We start from the raw sequence: 22,620 nt of genomic DNA, 5'->3' as shown, positions 1-22,620 counted from the left end.
TGATGTACAGGTCTCTCCAGGCCGAGATTCAAGGCTGCAATGAGCAGGGTGTGGCTGGAGAGCAAGATCGACCCTCCCCTTTAAGAACTGGCCAGCACCAGTGTGTCTGTGTTCCATTGCTGACTGACATCACATGAGCTTCGCCAGTGCTCTGAGGTAGCGCCTCGTTCCTCGGCGTTAGCGCCTTAAGGGAGGTGTGTAGTGCCTGATTTAGCGCTCCAATCACCTCCAGGGGCGATAGAGGCCAAGTTTGCAGTCGGAGGCGCCCCAAATGGGGCGATGCCGAATTTCTCCCCCTTATTTTCCCCTCACCTGACATCCACACACGATTCCTATTGAGCAAAGGTCACTGGGTTCCGATCAGGTTTGGGAACCAGGGCAAGTTTTTATTTCCCTTGTCTAGCTAGGGGATACGGAGACTGATTGAGCTAGCTCTCAGCCCTGTTTGGTACAATGAGGACTGCGGATTGAACCCAGGATCATCCCAGTTGGCATGGCTTAGTATCGTGCCACATAGTACAGGAAACTTTTTACCAGCACCTAAATAACCGGAAATCTCTCTTAACCGGCAAAATTCAGGAGTAGGTTCAGGTAAGTTTTACTTCATATTAGTGGCCGTGTAACTGGGGTTCCTGGATCTATGGCCGTGTAACCGGGGTTCCTGCACCTGTTGCCATGCAGCAGGGACGCCTGGATCTGTGGCCGTGTACGGGGCTCTCGTACCTTAGTAAGTATACCTCTCTCTGTAATCCGGACTTTTTGATCAACCGGCAGCACGCCGGTCCCGTTGGTGCCGGATAAAAGAGTTTCCTGTAGTACATTTACTTGCAGCCAACAAAGAGACCCTACAATAATTGTTTAATGCAACAAATGGCTCTAAAAAGCTGCATATTCAATTTAAGTCTTTGCAGCAAAGTAGTGAGACGAGTGTTTTTATATCGCCCTTATTGCAGAGTTCCTGACCGAGGGAGGGGGTGGGGGGGAGATTGCTGAGGCAATGCGCAACACCTTCCCACAAAGAAGGCAGGAGGAAAATGGGACATGGAGTTCATGTTGGGCTGTACGCTCTAATCTCCTCCGGGCTCGCCCCGCAACCCCCGGAGATATCTGCACTCCTAATTCTGGCCTCTTGAGCATCCCTGATTATAATCGCTCCACCATTGGTGGCCGTGCCTTCTGTTGCCTAGGCCCTAAGCTCTGGAATTCCCTCCCTAAATCTTTCCGCCTCTCTACCTCTCTTTCCTCCTTTAAGACGCTCCTTAAAACCTATCTCTTCATACCCTAATTTCTCTTTATATGACTCGTGTCAATTTTTTTTTATAACACCCCTGTGAAGCACCTTGGGACATTTTACAGGAAACTCTGGTATCCGGCACCGACGGGACCGGGATGGTGCCGGTTGATTAAAAATTCCGGATGACGGAGAGGGTTATCTACAGAGGCTATTTTTAACAAACAAAGAGTCAGACTCCTGTTATTGAGGTGTTCGGACTTCCGACAGCGCCAAGAAGCCAAGTAGTGGCAGTTTGGAGAACTACCCCCACTGACTAACTCGACCACCACGGGAGACTCGGACTCGGACTTGGCAACATTTCCAGTTATTGAGGTGTTTTCGGAGTGAGAATTTTGCCGGTTAATAGAGAATTCCGGATATTTAAGGTGCCGTTTAAACGAGAGTTCCCTGCACTATGTTAAAGGCGCTATATAAATACAAGTTGTTGTTGTACTCCTGCACCTGCTGATTCAGAACTGCCATGCTCTATGGAGGCCTGGAAGCAGGTTGCCTGTAGACCATCTTGGAGACCTGGGGGAATTGGAAGCAAAAAAAAGAGGGGGCTCTCGGGTGTTAGAAATCTGCTTTTAAATCCCAGTGGGCAAATTTCACTCATTTTCATTCTGACGGAGGAGAGGGGGAAAGAGGGAGGTGTATTTGCCTAGGACCTGAAGAGTGGCAAAGGTGAAACTGTGCATTAAATGACGCTTCTTTTCCAAGTGAAGACGTGCCTCTCCACAGCAGTGTGGCTGACGTTAGAACCTCGTGATGTGGAGGCTTGTGGTCATGACTCTATGTTCTGCCACTTAGGACACAGTGCTTTGGGGCTGCGATGCTTTGTGTCCGAATCGTTGAAAAGTAAATCATTTCATGGCCTGGTGAGGCGATGTATTATGCTACAAAAAGTTGTGCCACAGAGTAGGAGTCTGTAATTACCCGCAGTCGGGTTGCCAAGGTGAAGCATTGAGAGAAATCAAAAACAGCGACAGCGTTAACCCATTGCAGATCTCTTAACCACCATCTGTCTTTATGATTGAATAATGGGCAAAATAAATGGGAACTTCATTGTTTTCTCAGTTAATTTTTCAGCAAAGTGTTGATCTTAATGTTATGTTTATAGATAACATTCTGAACTCCCTGCCACCTGCCCCTTAACTGCATTTAATCTTTTAAAAATCAGTGCAGCACAGCAAATGTAGTTCTGTTAAGAAATCCATCAATCTTGCATCCAACTTCCAGTCAGAACGACCTACTTCTTCATTGTTGGCAGTGGTGGCTGCAAATTCTTGACTATTTTCTGGCCAGTGGAATCAAATTATTAACATGTAATAATAAAGAACATGACTCAGAACCACAAAAAACAACGTGCTTTAGCCAAAGCCCTCGCCAGTCACAGTCCACAAGTACAAGTATCCAGGCAACAGGCCGTGGAGGGGTCTGTTGCAAAGAGGAAAAGCAGTTGCTCCAGATTTCATTCCTTTGTATTGAAAAGACTAAATTTAGCAATTATGATGTTTGGTGTATATGTTTTCCTGCCAGTTATTGTTCAAAGGCTCTTTCCAGACGTTTAAAACAATACTTTGCTGGAGACCTCAGCTTTACTCATACTAATGACGGATTTTGAGGCCTTATTTCATTAACGTTTGGCAGCATCTTCAAAATGATATGCAGTTCTTTGTTTTAATGAGGAAAAAGTGGGTCTCAGTATGTGCCACAAGCCCCTTTCTTCTACTCCACGCCTCTGCGGAAGATGGAACTCGTGCTGGAATGCAGACACTGGGTGCCTTCCCCCAAATGACCAATGCTCATGTGCGAGTCCAGACAATGATTGTGGGTGAGGTAACAACAGAAAATGCTGGAAAAACTCAGCAGGCCAGGCAACATCCGTGGACGTTTCAGGTCAAAACCCTTTGTTAAAAGGCCAGTTTGGAGGCTGAGAGAGAACAACAGAGAAGAGAAGAGACATTAAGAGGTATTCAAAACGAGACGAGATGGTGATAGGACTAGTGGAGACAAAAGCCGGCTCTAGATTAGGTGTGAAATGCGCTGGCAGATTGGGAGACAGCTGCCATTGTGGGTGAGGTGTTCCACGTAAACACCTTCACCGAAGCGTACGAGAGCATAGGCCTTACACTAAACATCCGTAAGACAAAGGTCCTTTACCAACCTGCCCCCGCCACACAGTGCTGCCCCCCGATTATCAAAATCCACGACAAGGCCTTGGACAACGTGGACCACTTTCCATACCTCAGGAGCCTACTGTCAACAAGGGCAGATGTCGACGACGAAGTCCAACACCGCCTTCAGTGTGCCAGTGCAGCCTTCGGTCGCCTGAGGAAGAGAGTGTTTGACGACCAGGAACTCAAACCCGGCACTAAACTCATGGTCTACAGGGCAGCAGTGATACCTGCCCTGCTGTATGCCTCCGAGACATGGACCATGTACAGCAGGCACCTCAAAGCACTGGAGAGGTACCACCAACGCTGCCTCCGCAAGATCCTGCAAATCCATTGGCAGGATAGGCGCACCAACGTCAGTGTTCTTGCTCAGGCCAACATCCCCAGCATCGAAGCTCTGACCACACTCAATCCGCTCCGATGGATGGGTCACATTGTCCGCATGCCCGACAGGAGACTCCCAAAACAAACGCTCTACTCGGAGCTCTGGCACGGCAAGAGAGCCCCAGGTGGGCAGAGGAAACGCTTCAAGGACACCCTCAAAGCCTCCTTGAAAAAGTGTAACATCCCCACCGACACCTAGGAATCCCTGGCCCAAGACCGCACAAAGTGGAGGAGAAGCATCCGGGAAGGCGCCAAACACCTTGAGACTCTTCGCCGGGAGCAAGCGGAAGCCAAGCGCAGGCAGCGCAAGGAGCGCACGTCAACCCAAGCACCCCACCCACCCGCCCCTTCAACCACCGTCTGCCCCACCTGTGACAGAGACTGTAGGTCCCGCATTGGACTCATCAGTCACCTGAGAACTCATTTTTAATGTGGAAGCAAGTCATCCTCGGTTCCGAGGGACTGCCTAAGAGAAAGAGAGAGGTGTTCCACAACAAGTCATCGTCACTGAGTCTAATCAAGTTCTCACCTGATGCTCTTCACAGCAGGGCTAATTTGATGGTGATTTGGAGTGGGAAGCCTGGCTGATAATCATTCCACCCCTCAAACCAGAGATGCTGAGGTCATCTGAATGACCTCTGCTGAAGCCCTGGCTGGAATCAACTAACTTCACATCCCCAGGGATCTTGCGGTCTGTATGGTTCAATGCCAAACGAGGCAGTGGATTTAAGTACTGAGTGAGCTATTGGATTAGTCACACTCTCTCAGATCTGTATAATAAAACATTTGAAATATGTAATACTGCACATTTTTATTGCGACTATTCCAACACTCTCCTGGCTAGCCTCGCATCTTCCACCCACCCTCCGTAAACTTTAGCTCATCCAAAACTCTGCAGCCCGTACCCTAACGCGCACCAAATCCCGTTCACCCATTACCCCTGTGCTCGCTGACCCACATTTGCTCTCAGTCCATCAACGCCTTAAATTTAAAATTCTCATCCTTGTGTTCAAATCCCTCCATGGACTCGCCCCACCCTACCTCTGTAACCTCCTCCAGCCCTACAACCCTCCGAGAACTCTGCATTCCTCCAATTCTGGCCTCTTGCGCATCGCCGATTTTCTTCGCTCCCACCGCTGGCGGCCCTGATCTTTGGAATTTCCTCCCTAAACACCTCCCTCCTCCCTTTAAGACCCTTGGTCACTTGTCCTATTATCTCCTTATGTGGCTCGATGTCAAATTATCCCTGATAACGCTCCTGTGAGGTACCTTGGGAACGTTTTACTACGTGATAGGTGCTATATAAATGCAAGTTGCTGTTGTTTAAAGCAACAACTGTGGAAGTTGATGATCAATCACAGATGGCTCTGTTGCTCTGATTAGTTCCTTTTACTTAAAAGCACAGAGAAGCTTTTCCATTATTTACTAGCTTTTGCCCAACAAAAGCTATATTGGTGGCAGCTCTCTGTAGCCAATCCCAGGAAGGAATTTGGTACCTCAAAGGGCCAATGAAGACGCCTCGTTTCTTCCCTTAAATAGGTGGTGCGAGGAAGGAACTGACAAAGTTAAAAAATATCTTGGGATTGTTTGGTTAATAAGCTCAAAATTAATTACAAGATTTTTTTCAATAAGCGAAAATATCATAAAACAGCAGCCTTGGTACAGAAGTGTGCAGCCAAAATGTTTTTATCAGGTTCGTATGAATTCTAATACAAAAAAATGTCCTCCTCTGCGGCCACATGGTTTTAACGAGTAGCGGGAATGATGAGTCAGATTAATTAGCTGAGCTGGGTTGGGTGTTTACATTAATAGAAAAGGCATTGTTTTATGTCATTTTCACCTGTTTAAAAATAACCAGAAACTTCTGAGAGGAGGGAGGGGCAGAATAGCAGCTGTCCAAGAGGCACACATAGTACAAAACAGCTTCTTCTTTAAGGTAGGTTTTAAGCCAATTTGTTAGTAATGATTGTTTATCAGATAATTTGCAAGGGTCGTTATCACCATGAAGCGGTTTTGTTGGAGCTGGGTGGAAAATGGCCTAAAAGGCCAGGGGTTGAAATTCCTGTGTGCGCCAGTATTGGTTAAGCGTTTATGTCAAATGCATTATTTTCACAAAGTCATTAACCCATACATGGAGCGCCAGGATGTTGAAATTCCCCCTGTGTGCTATTTTTAGTGCAGTGGTTAACATTTTTGTGCAAAATTACCGTGTGCGGTGTTTTCACGAAGAAGCTGAAGGGTACAGAATGATTTGATAAGATACCGCACACAGGAACTTGACACGAACGCGTTAACCACTGCACTAAAAACACCACGCAGAGGAATTTCAACCCCGCTGTGTGCCAAGCACTAGTTATAGCATTTGTTAAGGTAACTATGAAGCTCCTGCTTATTTAGTAGATAAAAATTAATACATAGCAGATTTGTTATAATCCAGTGTTTGCAAGTGCTAGCAATCACCGACAGCAACCACACTTCCAGGGCTGATCGCTGCATGTTTTGCATGTGCTGTGCAATGCAAATACTTTGAATTTGAACTGAAACTAGTGCTGATGTTTACCAGCAGAACAGGCTCGAGGGGCTGAACAGCCTACTCCTGTTCCTATGTACCATACCTATACATTTGTTAATGCACTTTTTAATGTATAATGCAATCATTTTGTGAATTTAATTGCATGATTTCTAAATTTTTATCTACTATACTAGAACCTAAATGGAAAAGGGAGCTTTGCAGTGTACAGAAGTTGGGAATGTAGTCCTTGATGGCTCAATGATAAATGCATTGCCTAGTATTGTACAGAGCCAGAACGCTCAGGTTTGACCCTGATCTATTGAGTTAGCTGGTCTCAGCCAGGGCAATGCTGTAGGTGACGAGGGGGAAAAAAATCTTTCAAATACCCCCATTCATGAAATGCTCCCACCAATGGAACTGAATGCTGGAAAGTGTGTATATGTAGATGTTGAGTGAGGATGTGATGCTCCCTATCCATGTCTAATGGCCAGTGAACATTCACTGTTGAGGCTTGCACAGAGAAAACAGCCACTGGATACTGGAGGGCTGCAGTCCTCTGTGGAACTGCACCCTATCATGAATTCTGTCAACACTGAGGCTTGTAAACAATGAACATTTGTACGAGGGTGACTGCTGCCTATGGAAACGTACCCCAGTAAGGAGTTGAGTCCTTCAGGTAAGGAGGGGAAAGGAAAACTAAAACATTGAAATTACATTCTAGGCTGTAGTGTGCTCCCAGCCATCTCTAAAGTCCGTCTCTTTAAAAAAAACTTCTGGAGTGTGACATTGTGCCACAAGTACAGGAAACTTTTGATTTACCGGCACCTAAATAACCGGAAATCTCGGTTAACCGGCAAAATTCAGGAGTAGGTTCAGGTAAGTTTTACTTCATATTGTACTTGCCTTCCTCCATCTGTTGCTGTGCAAGGGTGTGGCTACAGCTGTTACTAAGCTACAGAGACGCTTGGAACTTGTGGCCATTGTTCTGCACTTGTTGCTAAGCAACAGGGTTTGTTGCTTTATACGGAGCTCTCAGCTCTCCGTATCTTTTACTATAGCTCTCGGTTATCCGGAATTTTTGATGAACCGGCACCACGTCGGTGCCGGATAAATAAAAAAAAAGCTTCCTGTACCGGGGAAAGAAAAGCACCTCATACTTTGCTCATTGGGCCAATATGCTTTTGTTGACATTTTACACCTTTTGTACATTCTGAAATTCTGAGGCAGAGGGACAGTGAAATAAATTTGTGATTTGGCTGTCGAGGTTTTGCTTGGGATCATTGAGATTGCGGAGGTACAGGAATTTAAATAAACCCGGTACAGAATTCTATCCTAATAGAGTTACACTTTGTAAAATGTGAAAGGCTCCCAAAAATGGAACTGAAATGTGAAAATCTTTTAGGTATCTCAAAAATAATGGGTTTTTGTTTGTTACGCACCTCAGCTTGAGAATAAGCTGAATGAATTTGACTGTTGTCTCATTGACTTTCAGTCATCCAGTTTATTATGATACTGTAGAATGCTTTTTTTTCCCCCATTTGAAAAGCCTGCTTTCTGGAGTTTTATTGTTTTGTACAAGCTTTCATTTCAATCTAAAACAATATATTTTTATTTTTTTGCAGATCATTGCAAAGAAAACCTCGGAAAATAATTATAAAAGGTAAATGTAGAACTTATAGCAAATGCCTACTTAAGTGATACTTGTTGGTTCCATTTATCTGAATAGAAACTTTTCAAAGTACATAATTGTAGCTGTTTTTCTCGACAATGGATTTACACTCAATTATCTATTTGATTAGAAGTTTTGCATCCAGTGTGCCTCGGGTCTCGCTTAAAATCATCAGCGACGTCACTCCTTAAAGTGTCATAGATGCAAAAACTAGTGGTGGGCTGAAATAAGGACTTCGTAAATCCATAATCCAGTTGATGAGCGTGAATGGATCAAAAGCAGTTAGATTCAGTTGCTAAGTAGGAATGAAGAGCCAGTAAGCAGAGGAAAACCGAACAATCCCATTGCTCATTTTCTTCCCAAACCCACCAATCCTGAACTGGCAAGTGGCAGAAATCACCCAAACAAAGTTATGACCTTGGTTTGAGCTGCCATCTTGATTTTTCAGCTTATTGAAATATATTCATGTATGTAACATATAAACCTATGAACGATTAAACCATTCAGAATAAAAATGCTTATTCTTCCTTAGAGTTCCTTGCACAGTTTTGTAAACCTCTGGAAAATATTTTCTGGGTGAAAGTTACTCCTCCATTCAGAGCCGAGAGCTGAATTTGCAATACCTGTCTGGAGCTTGAATTATATGGTTTGGCTTTGCTACCGATGCTTTAGTTTCTCCTGATTTGCCGTAGTCGATACTGATCCTGATAGTTCATCCTCATTTCATTTCGGTTCCACTACATACCCCTCTTCAACAACCCAATCGTTTCCCTTCAGTGACCAGGCCAGGCCTAGCTCAGTCCACTCCCCTTGCTTCATTCAGCAGCCTGGCCTGCTTTCTGTGGTTCCCGTGCTCCATCAAGTGGCCCCTGCCAACCTGCTGTTCATGTCCCCCTCAGCAGCCAAACCTGAATTGTCCCAGGTCCTTTCCAATCTACCCTGGCCCACTTCAAATAGCCTCAAGTCATTTCTGCCCCAACACCAGTGTATTCCTACCTTCATAACGTGTCTAGTTCTTGTACAGAATTTACCAACCGTACTTCCAATGCTGTAGCTGAACGCAGCCTTGCAACAATGGTCAACAGATACATTTAGGAGAGCAGAATATGAGTTCCGACTTGTCTGCTACTTCTCCCACCTATCCAGCCCAAGTGTTTCTCAGTCTATTTGCTTCACCCCACTCCCTGCCAATTGTCTACTTGAACCCCTGCTCTTGTATGGTTCTAAGCATGTCTGCTTGGCTATCTGCTCACCCGAGTGCTTTCTTGCTTGCATACCCTGAATGCATCCTGGCATGTCTGCTTATCCTCCCATCCTGGGCACTTCCTGGATAGCTCCCCACTCCAATTGATTCCTGCAGCACCTGCTAACCCTGCCTTGCTGCAAATACTCCTTGGCCCACCTGCCCACCCTCCCGGGGCCACCAGGAGATGAGGAAAAAGTGAGATGTAAAGAAGGAGAGAAAAACAGGCAACTGCTCTCTCCCCCCGACTGCCATCTGCTCTCTCTCCCCCCGACCGCCATCTGCTCTCTCCCCCCCGACCGCCATCTGCTCTCTCTCCCCCCGACTGCCATCTGCTCTCTCTCCCCCCGACCGCCATCTGCTCTCTCCCCCCCGACCGCCATCTGCTCTCTCCCCCCGACCGCCATCTGCTCTCTCCCCCCGACCGCCATCTGCTCCCTCCCCCCGACCGCCATCTGCTCCCTCCCCCCGACCGCCATCTGCTCCCTCCCCCCGACCGCCATCTGCTCCCTCCCCCCGACCGCCATCTGCTCCCTCCCCCCGACCGCCATCTGCTCCCTCCCCCCGACCGCCATCTGCTCCCTCCCCCCGACCGCCATCTGCTCCCTCCCCCCGACCGCCATCTGCTCCCTCCCCCCGACCGCCATCTGCTCCCTCCCCCCGACCGCCATCTGCTCCCTCCCCCCGACCGCCATCTGCTCCCTCCCCCCGACCGCCATCTGCTCCCTCCCCCCGACCGCCATCTGCTCCCTCCCCCCGACCGCCATCTGCTCCCTCCCCCCGACCGCCATCTGCTCCCTCCCCCCGACCGCCATCTGCTCCCTCCCCCCGACCGCCATCTGCTCCCTCCCCCCGACCGCCATCTGCTCCCTCCCCCCGACGGCAATCTGCTCCCTCCCCCCGACCGCCATCTGCTCCCTCCCCCCGACCGCCATCTGCTCCCTCCCCCCGACCGCCATCTGCTCCCTCCCCCCCGACCGCCATCTGCTCTCCCCCCCGACCGCCATCTGCTCTCCCCCCCGACCGCCATCTGCTCTCCCCCCCGACCGCCATCTGCTCTCCCCCCCGACCGCCATCTGCTCCCTCCCCCCGACCGCCATCTGCTCCCTCCCCCCGACCGCCATCTGCTCCCTCCCCCCGACCGCCATCTGCTCCCTCCCCCCGACCGCCATCTGCTCCCTCCCCCCGACCGCCATCTGCTCCCTCCCCCCGACCGCCATCTGCTCCCTCCCCCCGACCGCCATCTGCTCCCTCCCCCCGACCGCCATCTGCTCCCTCCCCCCGACCGCCATCTGCTCCCTCCCCCCGACCGCCATCTGCTCCCTCCCCCCGACCGCCATCTGCTCCCTCCCCCCGACCGCCATCTGCTCCCTCCCCCCGACCGCCATCTGCTCCCTCCCCCCGACCGCCATCTGCTCCCTCCCCCCGACCGCCATCTGCTCCCTCCCCCCGACCGCCATCTGCTCCCTCCCCCCGACCGCCATCTGCTCCCTCCCCCCGACCGCCATCTGCTCCCTCCCCCCGACCGCCATCTGCTCCCTCCCCCCGACCGCCATCTGCTCCCTCCCCCCGACCGCCATCTGCTCCCTCCCCCCGACCGCCATCTGCTCCCTCCCCCCGACCGCCATCTGCTCCCTCCCCCCGACCGCCATCTGCTCCCTCCCCCCGACCGCCATCTGCTCCCTCCCCCCGACCGCCATCTGCTCCCTCCCCCCGACCGCCATCTGCTCCCTCCCCCCGACCGCCATCTGCTCCCTCCCCCCGACCGCCATCTGCTCCCTCCCCCCGACCGCCATCTGCTCCCTCCCCCCGACCGCCATCTGCTCCCTCCCCCCGACCGCCATCTGCTCCCTCCCCCCGACCGCCATCTGCTCCCTCCCCCCGACCGCCATCTGCTCCCTCCCCCCGACCGCCATCTGCTCCCTCCCCCCGACCGCCATCTGCTCCCTCCCCCCGACCGCCATCTGCTCCCTCCCCCCGACCGCCATCTGCTCCCTCCCCCCGACCGCCATCTGCTCCCTCCCCCCGACCGCCATCTGCTCCCTCCCCCCGACCGCCATCTGCTCCCTCCCCCGACCGCCATCTGCTCCCTCCCCCCGACCGCCATCTGCTCCCTCCCCCCGACCGCCATCTGCTCCCTCCCCCCGACCGCCATCTGCTCCCTCCCCCCGACCGCCATCTGCTCCCTCCCCCCGACCGCCATCTGCTCCCTCCCCCCGACCGCCATCTGCTCCCTCCCCCCGACCGCCATCTGCTCCCTCCCCCCGACCGCCATCTGCTCCCTCCCCCCGACCGCCATCTGCTCCCTCCCCCCGACCGCCATCTGCTCCCTCCCCCCCGCCCGCCATCTGCTCTCCCCCCCGACCGCCATCTGCTCCCTCCCCCCGACCGTCATCTGCTCTCTTCCCCCCCCGACCGCCATCTGCTCCCTCCCCCCGACCGCCATCTGCTCTCTCCCACCGACCGCCATCTGCTCTGCCCCCCGACCGCCATCTGCTCTCCCCCCCCCCCCCCGACCGCCATCTGCTCTCCCCCCCCCCCCGACCGCCATCTGCTCTCCCCCCCCCCCCGACCGCCATCTGCTCTCCCCCCGACCGCCATCTGCTCCCTCCCCCCGACCGCCATCTGCTCTCTCTCCCCGACCGCCATCTGCTCCCTCCCCGACCGCCATCTGCTCTCTCTCCCCGACCGCCATCTGCTCCCTCCCCCCGACCGCCATCTGCTCCCTCCCCCCGACCGCTATCTGCTCCCTCCCCCCGACCGCCATCTGCTCCCTCCCCCCGACCGCCATCTGCTCCCTCCCCCCGACCGCCATCTGCTCCCTCCCCCCGACCGCCATCTGCTCCCTCCCCCCGACCGCCATCTGCTCCCTCCCCCCGACCGCCATCTGCTCCCTCCCCCCGACCGCCATCTGCTCCCTCCCCCCGACCGCCATCTGCTCCCTCCCCCCGACCGCCATCTGCTCCCTCCTCCCCCCGACCGCCATCTGCTCTCCCCCTCGACCGCCATCTGCTCTCTCCCCCCCCGACCGCCATCTGCTCTCCCCCCCGACCGCCATCTGCTCTCCCCCCCGACCGCCATCTGCTCTCCCCCCCGACCGCCATCTGCTCTCCCCCCCGACCGCCATCTGCTCTCCCCCCCGACCGCCATCTGCTCTCCCCCCCGACCGCCATCTGCTCTCCCCCCCGACCGCCATCTGCTCGCCCCCCCGACCGCCATCTGCTCGCCCCCCCGACCGCCATCTGCTCGCCCCCCCGACCGCCATCTGCTCTCCCCCCCGACCGCCATCTGCTCTCCCCCCCGACCGCCATCTGCTCGCCCCCCCGACCGCCATCTGCTCTCCCCCCCCCGACCGCCATCTGCTCCCCCCCGACCGCCATCTGCTCCCTCCCCCCGACCGCCATCTGCTCTCCCCCCCCGACCGCCATCTGCTCCCCCCCCGACCGCCATCTGCTCCCTCCCCCCGACTGCCATCTGCTCTCCCCCCCCGACCGCCATCTGCTCTCTCCCCACCCCCAACCATCAGAACCCCCTTAACTACCATCAGACTCTGTTTCTCCCCCCCCCCCCCCCCCGCCAAACCATCAGAACCCCCCTAACTACCATCAGACTCCCCTTCCCTGCGGTCGGAACCCCACCCCTGGACCTACCTGATCTCCTCGGCTTTAGCCTTCTGAAGCAGGTTTCCCGCCTGTAAGGCCTCTAACTTGTCAATCAGGCCACCTTTGGGCGGGAACTCGATAGAAAAAATTTAAAGGTGCCCTGCAGTTAAAAACTGCAGTACATTCAGGAAATCTGTTCTTCCGGATTTCCCGACCTCAACAGCACCCCGCCCCGCACGGAACTTGCCTCCGAGCTAAAATCCAGGCCTCTGACTCATCTTAAACAGCGGCATAGGATAACCACTAATACAAAAGGAAAGTACTGCAGATGCTGGAAATCTGAAATAAAAACAGAAAGTGCTGTAAATACTCCGAGTCGAGCAGCATCTGTAGAGAGAGAAACAGAGTTAACGTTTCAGGTCAATGACCTTTTGTCAGAACTGGAAAAGTTGGAGATATAACAGGTTTTAAGCAAGTACTGAGGCAGGGAAAGAGGGGAAAAACCAAAAGGGATGGTCTGTGATAGAGTGGAAGGCAGGAGAGATTAAATGGCAAAAGGGATGATGCTGCTAGACAAAAGGAGATGATAATGGGACAAGTAAAGTAAGAAAAGATGGGTCTAGAGGAGGTGTAAATGGGAATAGCAGAATCATCAGCTGCCATCTGAAAAAATGGGGGCAGTGGTTATGATCTGAAATTGCTGAACCCAATGTTGTGTCCAGAAAGCTGTAAAGTGCCTAACAGAAAGATGAGGTGCTGTTCCTCGAGCTCGCGTTGAGCTTCATTGGAACAGTGTAGGAGGCCACGGTCAGAGTGGGAGTGGGGCGGAGAATTAAAATGACAGGCAACCGGAAGCTCGGGGTCACATTTGTGGACTGAACGGAGGTGTTCCGCAAAGCAGTCACCCAATCTGCATTTGGTCTCCCCGATGTGAACAGTATACTAAATTGAAAGAGATGCAAGTAAATCACTGTTTCACCTGGAAGGAGTGTTTGGGGGCCCCAGACAGCGGGAAGGGAGGAGGTGAAAGGGCAGGTGGTGCATCGCCTGCGCTTGCACGGGAAGGTGCCGTGGGAAGGGGTGGAGCTATTGGGGGTGATTGAGGAGTAGACCAGGGTGCCGCGGAGGGAACGGTCCCTTCGGAATACTGAAAGGGGAGGGGCAGATGTGTTTGGTGGTGACACCACACTGCATGTGGCGGAAATGGCGGAGGATGATCCATTGAATGTGGAGGCTGGTGGAGTGGAAGATGAGGAAAAGGGGAACCCTATTGTGGTTCTGGGAGTGGAAGGAAGGGAAGGGGTGGGAGCAGAGGTGCGGGAAATGGAACGGACACTGTCGAAGGCCCTGTGAACCACGGTGGAGGGGAATCCTCGGTTGAGGAAAAAGGAAGACATATCGGAAGATCTGGTATGGAAGGTGGCATCGTCAGAACAGATGTGACGGAGACGGAGAAACAACAGGATAACCAGTTGTTTTCAATTATCTAATTAAAGTTATTTCAATGTTTTCTCTGGCATGATCTGAATATAAGGCACCACAGTTATTGGGGTAAAATTTCCACAGGGATCTCCTGCCTTAACTTTGGCAGAAACCTCAGAGATACGGTGTAAACAGCTGCTTCTGCTAAAGTAATGGTGGGAGATTGGGAGAACCCCTGTGGAAATTTAGCACCCCCCCCCCTTGTTTTTAACAAATAGAATGTGCACTCTGTAGGTTTTGGTTTAAAAATTAGGGGCCAAAATTGGGTCGCGCCCCGAAAAAGTTAGCGCCCCTGCGTCCGACATTCACTGGTAGCGCCCCAAGAAGGAGGCGGGGTGCTGCGAGTGAATATCGTGGCACTATGTGCAACAGTGCCACGGTACCGCAGGCCTTCCTCCCCTTATTAAAGGGGAGGGGCCTAGCGCAGCGCGACCCGGGGCCCAGCTAGGCCACCAGGGATCGGAGTGCCGGCAAAAGAGCCCGGCACTCGAGAGAAGTGCCGGGCTCACGGAGCGTAGCCGGCACCCCGTGGGGGTGGCTGCACAGGAGGCCGGGGACAGCAACAGGGGCAGGTGCTAGCAGGTGGCCAGCAACAAAAATGGCCGCCTGGCACCTACCCTTTAATTTGCGCCGCCCCGGCCGCAGGTGGGCCCCCTTGACCCTGTCGGACATAGCGTCCGGCGGTAAGTCGGGGCGCTACCGAAGATCGTGGCTGGGGCGTGAGCGGGGAGCTGCGCTCGGTGATGACGTCATCACCGCGGGGCGCTAACGGTTACCGCCGCCGCTAACCTCCCGCTGAATTTCGCGGGAAGCGTTAGTGGCGCCGTGCCCAGGCGCTAGTTGCTTTGCGCCCCGCTAGCGCCCCATTAGCGCTCCCTTAGGGCACAAATCAACCGAATTTCCCCCCCCCCCCCCCCCCAGGAGTTTAACAGAAATCCCCGTCTTGGATATTTCCTCAAAAGTCAGTGTTCTGAGTCTCTTTCAGTTGCTTAGAGACTCTCTGGTGTTTTCAGTGGAGCAGCAGTAGTTTGGGGTTGGGGAAATATTGGGAGGTTAAAACTAAATGCAGATATGTCACTGCAATGGCAGCTCTGATTGGGAGAACAGCCATCCTCAGGTGAAACATTTTAAATTAACTTTTTAACTTCAAAATAATTGAAGAGCAAACACCTGGGTGTAATTATGGAAAAATATTGCAGCATGGGATCGTTGTAAAGCTGTATTCGGGTGTATTCCTGTCGGATTATACCCCGCAATCATAATTATGCATTACAGGCTACAACCCAAATTGTGCCAAGTCACATTATGTATAATATTTTTACAGAATTAAAAGAAAGTAAAATGAATAAAACTGCTTTTATCTGAGAGTACAGCAGAAGTTGTTTCCCAATGCTTCTTATGAATTTCTGACCAGTGATTACTGTTGATATAATTGTACAAGTTTTGGAGCAAGTTTGTTCACTTAGGAGGATTTGAGCAGTCTGTCAGCTGACTCATTTTCATTAGAAATGTTGTCTTTCTTTTTGATACAGTTATGGAGAACAAAAAACTTATTAGTGCAACTGACATTCATCACCCGGGAACATTGTTGAAGTCTCTTAATGAACAGCGTGCCCAAGGACTATTCTGTGATATTACCATAATTGTGGAAGATCGCAAATTTCGAGCACATAAGAATGTCTTGTCATCTGCTAGTAGCTACTTCCATCAGCTTTTCAGTCTCGATGGCGCTAGCAACATATACGGACAAGTCCTTGAACTGAACTTTGTCAGAGCAGAGGTATTTGTAGAGGTTCTGAATTTTATCTACAGCTCCAAATTGGTGCGTGTGAATGCTGAACTTGTAAGTGAGTTGATTCAGTCTGGGCAGGCCCTGGGGCTAAAGTTCCTTGCTGACTTGGGGGAATCTCTTTCAAAGTTAAAAGGAGTAGCACCTGGTGCGAACAGCGCTGCTTCTGTGACAGATTCCAAGGGTGAGGCCTCACAGAAAGTTGCTGCCGATCCAACGGTGGAACCTGAACGCTTGATCGTGCATGTTGAAGAAGGAGGTCTGGGACCACGAATAACTGATGCTTTCTCCCTGTCTAGTGCAGAGTTTAGGGATTCTAAAGGTAACGGTAAAGCCTCGCCCAGTGATGAAGACTCGGAGGATAATGATGACGTCATTTTCTGCAGCGAAATTACACCACCGAAACAACCCTCCAACGTAGCTAGTAACAGTTCAGTGCAAACAAATATTATTATTCCCAGTATACCAGTGAGTTCTGACAACTTAGGGGTTCAAACAAAACATGTTACTCTGGTGCCAGAGACATCCTCGAAAGTTGGGGATTTTAAAGTCAAAATCTCTGACAGTAGCGCAGGGAGTGGGCAGAATACTGTAATTAGCCAGCAAAGCACAAAGACCATAAATGTGATGTACGTTCAAGATGGCAAACAGCCTGTAATCGTTGATAAAACGGCTGGTATTGATACTTTGTCGAAAGGTTGCAGAGTCTATGCAAATATCGACACAACCCCCAACACCTATCACATCGTGGTACCAAACAAAGATGACCTTGCCAACCGTGACCCCAAACAGAGCAAGGAGCCTGGATCCCCTGAAAAAAAGCTGCTTCTGATCGGAGACAAGGTATCTGGTGATGGAGGCCACTCCAGTATTCAAATCATGCCTGAAAATTCTGCTAATCATATAAATAACTCAAGACCTGTGTTCATCAATGAGCAGTACTTTCCAGATGCAAAACGAATGAAAAGGGAACAAGATCATTATGAGTTGATTGTAGACGGACGAGTCTTTTATGTTTGTATTGTTTGTAAGCGATCATATGCATGCCTGACGAGCCTGAGAAGGCACTTTAACGTTCATTCCTGGGAGAAGAAATACCCTTGCCACTACTGTGAGAAAGTGTTCCCTCTTGCAGAATACCGCACCAAGCATGAAATTCTCCACACCGGTGAGCGGCGATACCAGTGCTTGACCTGCGGCGAGACCTTCATCAACTACCAGGTGATGGCATCGCACATTAGGTCAGTCCATAGCAAAAAGACCGGCAAGAGTGCAGCTGAAGATGAGACCGTCTCCGATTCAAAACTTTACCGCTTGCTGCCGTGCAAAACCTTACAGATCAGGCAGTACGGGTTCCTGACTGCAAGTGCGTCGGGCGCCATGGCTGAGATTAATGAGGATGGAATTGTATATCATGTAGAAGATGAAGATGATGCAGATGCTCCACAGCAGACCCCGCAGACCATAGGAGGCAGCAAGCCAGCAAGCTGGGATGATATTTTTCCTCAGGAAGGAACTCCTGTTTACAGGTACAATTCCTTAGATGGCAATTCCGAATTAGAGTTTGTTATACCAGAGTCCTTCAGAGAACTGGCATGAAGTCATTCAGACTATGATGGAACTAAACATAGTAAGAAAAAGGATTGTGATACCTGGTAAACTGCTGACAGCCAGCCATTGGTGATATAAATGTACTAACAGACCAGTTAAGCATTTGTGTTTCAGACAAACAAAAGATTCAGTGGCTGGACCATTGTATGGGTAACTTGCAGTCTTTTTAAAAATAAAAATAAATGTTTCTGTTAAACATAATGATGTCAGTGTAGTATACATCATGGATGTGAAACAGAATCTAGTTATGGCTTTGAACTAAAATGCAGTTTGTACAGAGGTTTCATCGGAAGTGGCCAGAAGTCAATGGGCATTCATATCTGATGTATACCATTGAAAGAGTTTTCATTTATTTTAGTCTTTACTGGTCAAACAGCCATTACCCAGATGTTTATTTTTACATATTTCTGGTCAGAAACTGAACTTGTGGAGATTTTGTGTGCTAGCACTTTTCATTTTACATTGTAGGGCTGGGGTAAAAGGCTGCTGTTGGATCTTTTCTGGCAAATCCTTATAAATCATCTTCCTACACAGGTAGTGGATTACTTTACTCTCAAAGTCCTTAATCACAACGTCCTTCTTCCTAAAGTGACACCCCGTTATCTTTAAAACACGATGCCTAGAAGATCACCAGCGAGTGATCAGAAGTACAAGAGTGTTGTGCTTACCTTTTAGCAGCCGTGTCATTCAACAAAGCTTCAAAGGGGGGGAGAGAGCTTTGTTCCAGCCTTCATTGGTAGTGATGGACAGGTGCAAATACAGGACCCATACCGGTGTGAGTGTTGGATGTGCCAGTAGTCCTGGTGCTGACACAATAGAAGGGGAGGGGGGGTAATGATAACAGGTTCATGTCCACATTAGACAGCTATAGTTCAACCCAGAAAGCCTGTCTTCCTTTATATTCCATGATCATTTGTCTTGCAGTATTAATCACACTTTCACAATTTTATAGTAATGTATCCGTTTTAATTAAAAACAATATTAAAAATGTGCCTAATTAAATTAGATTAATACATATAGAATGAATAATGGGAAGAGATGGGTTAGGCAAAAATGATATAACCCATAAGCCTGTTGCGTAGTCCACCATGAAAGGTGAATTATTTTGGATGACTCCATACCAAGCAGACTCTTCACTGGCCATTGTCTTGATAACTGTTCTATTGATTATATCTATTAAACTAGATGCGAATGCAGTACTTTGGGATGAAAGCTTTTAAATCTAACAGTTGGAATGAACTGTTATCTACAATATCTGGATTACCTGAGAGATGCATGTTAAGTGATATTTTCTTGCCAGATTCCAACTTTGCAAATATTATTCCCTGTTTGTTTTCCTACTGTGAAGTTAGCAGTCTGTATGTTTCAAAAAAAGCAATATCTAGCTGTCCATTTGCATAGTGGAATAGCATCTTAATTGTCATTTTCATAAATGCTTAGGGACTTAACTTACCATTTTGTAGCTCTAATGATTTTACTGCTAAGTTAAGTTTTGGACGCACTGCTGTTCAGAAGGCTGGGGATTGCAAGGCTTTATTAGTATGGTGGTTGACGCATTTTAATAAAGCCTTTTTCACCCAAAATGCTTTTCAGATTTTTTAAATCCTCCTGACCAAAAAAATATTCAACTGAGAATATTTTATTAGTCTAAATGCCTCATTTGTGCTGTACATCATTAACCCGGTCTATCACTACCTAGGTGTACATTGTTATAAACAAAAAAATGTTGCTTTCTTGAAATTCTCTATAACGCACCTCATATAAGCTCTCACATTAAGTACTGTACGCTTACAATATTGAAAATGTGTTTCGTAGCAAACCTCTGTTTAGTACCTATTCAGGAAAAAACTCTTAGCAAAATGATTGTTTTTTTTTGGTAAATGCTTTACTGTATGGGTCAACATTGTACATATAATGCTTCACTTTTAAAAAAAATAAAAATAAACCATGGTCCCATAAGTCTTCTGAAATGTAGAAAAGTAATAAAACTTGTAAAAGGAATAGCCTATCATTTTGTTTGTAACAGTTTTGCATGCATAGACTAGAACAAAACTGCAGAATAGAAAATCTTTTTACACTTGCATTTAAAGTAATTTTTTCTAATTACCTGCAGATTGGCAAAATTATGTTGGTCTACATAATACTGTTATGTCCTATTGTGCAAGCAAGATTAATGCTTTTGTACCAGTGAAAATAATAAAACTACTAATATGTAAATATAGTTGTAACAAAGCTTCTTCCTTAGTATAGGTTATTGTTAAGTCACTTTTTCTAGTTTCTTTAATTTGGAGCCTTAGAATGTAAGTTTATTTATTGTATTTGCTCTTTTGATGATAAAAATAAAACTTTCAGAACATATTGACTTGTAACTGTCCATACTGTATGCATTTTGTTTAGTCAGATAACCCTATTTAATAACTAGATTTCAAACTACAGAATCCCTTGCCCATCACCAAAAAATATATTTTTTAACGGAACTGAAGTTTCCCTGTGAAGATGCAGGCAAAATGCCCCTTTTGTTTGAAAGAAGTTAATGTTCAGGTACTGTGATCTAAAATGTTCTTCTCTCCTCCTCTCCTGAAGGGCCAGGATGCTGATGGGTACAATTCGACAGGTATTGGCAATCCTCTGGCCTGATTCTCCATGTGTTAGCATGGCTAGTGAATGTTAACAGGCGATGTGACCATGCAGCATCAATTTCGAACCCGATCCAGTCCACATACTTACACTGGAGAAGGTGCAAAAAAGATTCTCAATGATGATACCAGAACTGAGAGGATGTACTTATCAGGAAAGGCTGAACAGGCTGGGGCTCTTTTCTCTAGAAAAGATAAGGCTTGAGGGTTGACCCGATAGAGGTCTTTAAGATTATGAAAGTGCAGATGTAGAGAAAATGTTTCCACGTGGGGCAGTCCAAAACTAAATATAAGATAATCATTAATGAACCCAATAAGGAATTCTGGAGAAACTTCTTTACCCGGAGAGTGGTTATAATATGGAATTTGCTATCACAAGGGGTGGTTGCGGTGAATAGCATAGATGCATTTAAGGGTGAGCTAGATACACATCAGGAAGAAAGGAATAGAAGGATATGTTGATAGGGTTAGATGAGGAGGGGTGGGAGGAGGCTCGTGTGGAGCATAAATGCCAGCATAGACCAGTTGAGCAAATGGCCTGTTTCTGTGATGTAGAGTCTATGTAATTCAATGTAACTTTTTAGCAAAGGTCGCTGGATAGCGGTAATGAATGAGAATCCTGACCAATGACTTCCTGCCAAAGGAACACACAGCGTAGTGTACTACCTGAGATCAGCTAACTCCGTACAGGGATCAAACAGACCTTCCTGGTTCGTATGGCTCACTAGTATACTACACGCTACATTTACCCACTGAATCAGCCGGGGAGATCATTAAACTATTAATTGTTTACAGAGAGATTTATGCTCGAACACTATTGTGCATCTGTCTGTGGACAATTGCTTGTTGTGTAAACAGTTTTAAATACACTTAATTAGGTTTTAATGAGATTCCTAAAGTGACTTCTATTAAGACAGTGTATTCCTTTCAAAAATGGGAATCTTGCATTAGTTGATCATGAATCCTGACTTAGCCTTTCAGTCACTTGAAAACCACAGCTGGAGTTTAATCCAGGGAAAGGGCAAGGAAGTGCTTCTGTATAAATTGACTGCTTCCCCCCCTCCCTCCTTGTTTTAAAAGACATGGCTCTAAGGGGAAAGCCTCTGTGCATCCATTTTAATGCAATGGGCTTAACTCGTTGATAGCGAGGACAATTGGTGATCTTGCACCACATCCACGGCACAGCGCTAAGAATTATTATGGTCTGTTTCCAAACCCTACTTTGGCATCTTGTGTTTTCTTTCCTGTTGTGCTGTTGCTTATTATGTAAAACTTAGCAAATATTCAGCATGGACAGAAGGAGAGAGGCTGGGGAAACGTCCTAAGCTATGAAATCAGACCAAAAATATTACAATCCATTGTTATCAATGCTGCACTTTCTCATACATTATCCCTAGTGAGCTGGCTTCATTAAAATAAATGGATAATGGAGTTCTTTGTAATTCCAATAATTTGAAAAAGCCATGTTTGGGGGGGGGGGGTCAAATAAGTAAGGTAGATGCAAGTGAACATAATTTCTTTTAATTAACTCTGTACTAACGCCTGCCTTTAGTTGAACGTTACATTCCACAAGTACTTTCCTATGATCAAACACCGCTCCCGTTAAGCGAATTGAAAAATGCACATATCCTTTGGTGCAAAATGTGAATCCTCTCATTAAACTGATGTTCAAATCTCCTTGAAGTCCACCTTCCAACTCCAGTGTATACTATTCAGCCGTTTTTTCTATGTATGTATAAAAGCTTGGAAAATAGTTTTAAACAGAGTTGGGATATTTCTTTATAACAAATGTGTTACTTTTGTGTAGCACTCTCGCCTCTTGAGTAGGTTGGGAGCTTAAGTCCCACTCCAGACACTTCAGCACTTTAGTGCAGTACTGAAGGAATGCTGCATTCAGAGGTGCCGTCTTTTGGATGAGATATTGAACCCTCTCAGGTGGACGTAAAAGATTCCTTTCCTTTTTTTTTTCTCTCTCCCACCTGGCAGCTGTCTCTTATCCTGCCAGTACACTTCACACCTAATCTCAGCTGTCTTTTGTCTCCACTGGCCTATTATCATCTCGTCTGGTTTTGAATACCTTTTAATGTCTCTTTTACTTCTTTTGTTCGATCGCAGCCCTGCCTTCGATCTATTTTATTTCCTTTCCAGTTTTGAAAAAGGGTTTCGACCCGAAACGTCAACTCAAATTTCTCTCCACGGATGTTGCCTGACCTGCTGAGTTTTTCCAGCATTTTCTGTTGTT

At 48.7% G+C, this 22,620-nt stretch overlaps 1 protein-coding gene across 2 annotated transcripts in view; it reads left to right on the top strand.

Moving 5' to 3' along the window:
- zbtb33 (zinc finger and BTB domain containing 33) overlaps positions 1-20,111 on the top strand; it is a 32,278-nt gene extending 12,167 nt beyond the window's left edge. Inside the window, exons 2-3 of one of the 2 annotated variants that reach the window (XR_015079977.1) lie at positions 7,969-8,006; positions 8,146-8,548. Coding sequence is in view for 1 of the 2 variants with exons in the window: in XM_086001014.1 (XP_085857140.1) it covers positions 15,877-17,730 (1,854 nt within the window). In the remaining variant the exon portion in view is untranslated. Of the gene's footprint in view, positions 1-7,968; positions 8,007-8,145; positions 8,549-15,874 lie in introns of those variants that run through there. The other variant, XM_086001014.1, reaches the window with a different exon arrangement.
- The last annotated feature ends 2,509 nt before the right edge of the window (positions 20,112-22,620 follow it).

Source organism: Somniosus microcephalus, chromosome 1 (assembly GCF_052327205.1).
Source record: "Somniosus microcephalus isolate GS21.2 chromosome 1, FLI_Smic_1.0, whole genome shotgun sequence".
NCBI classification, from domain to species: Eukaryota; Metazoa; Chordata; class Chondrichthyes; order Squaliformes; family Somniosidae; genus Somniosus; species Somniosus microcephalus.
The sequence above is the reverse complement of the archived record's forward strand: the minus strand, read 5'-3'. Positions and strand labels throughout refer to the sequence as shown.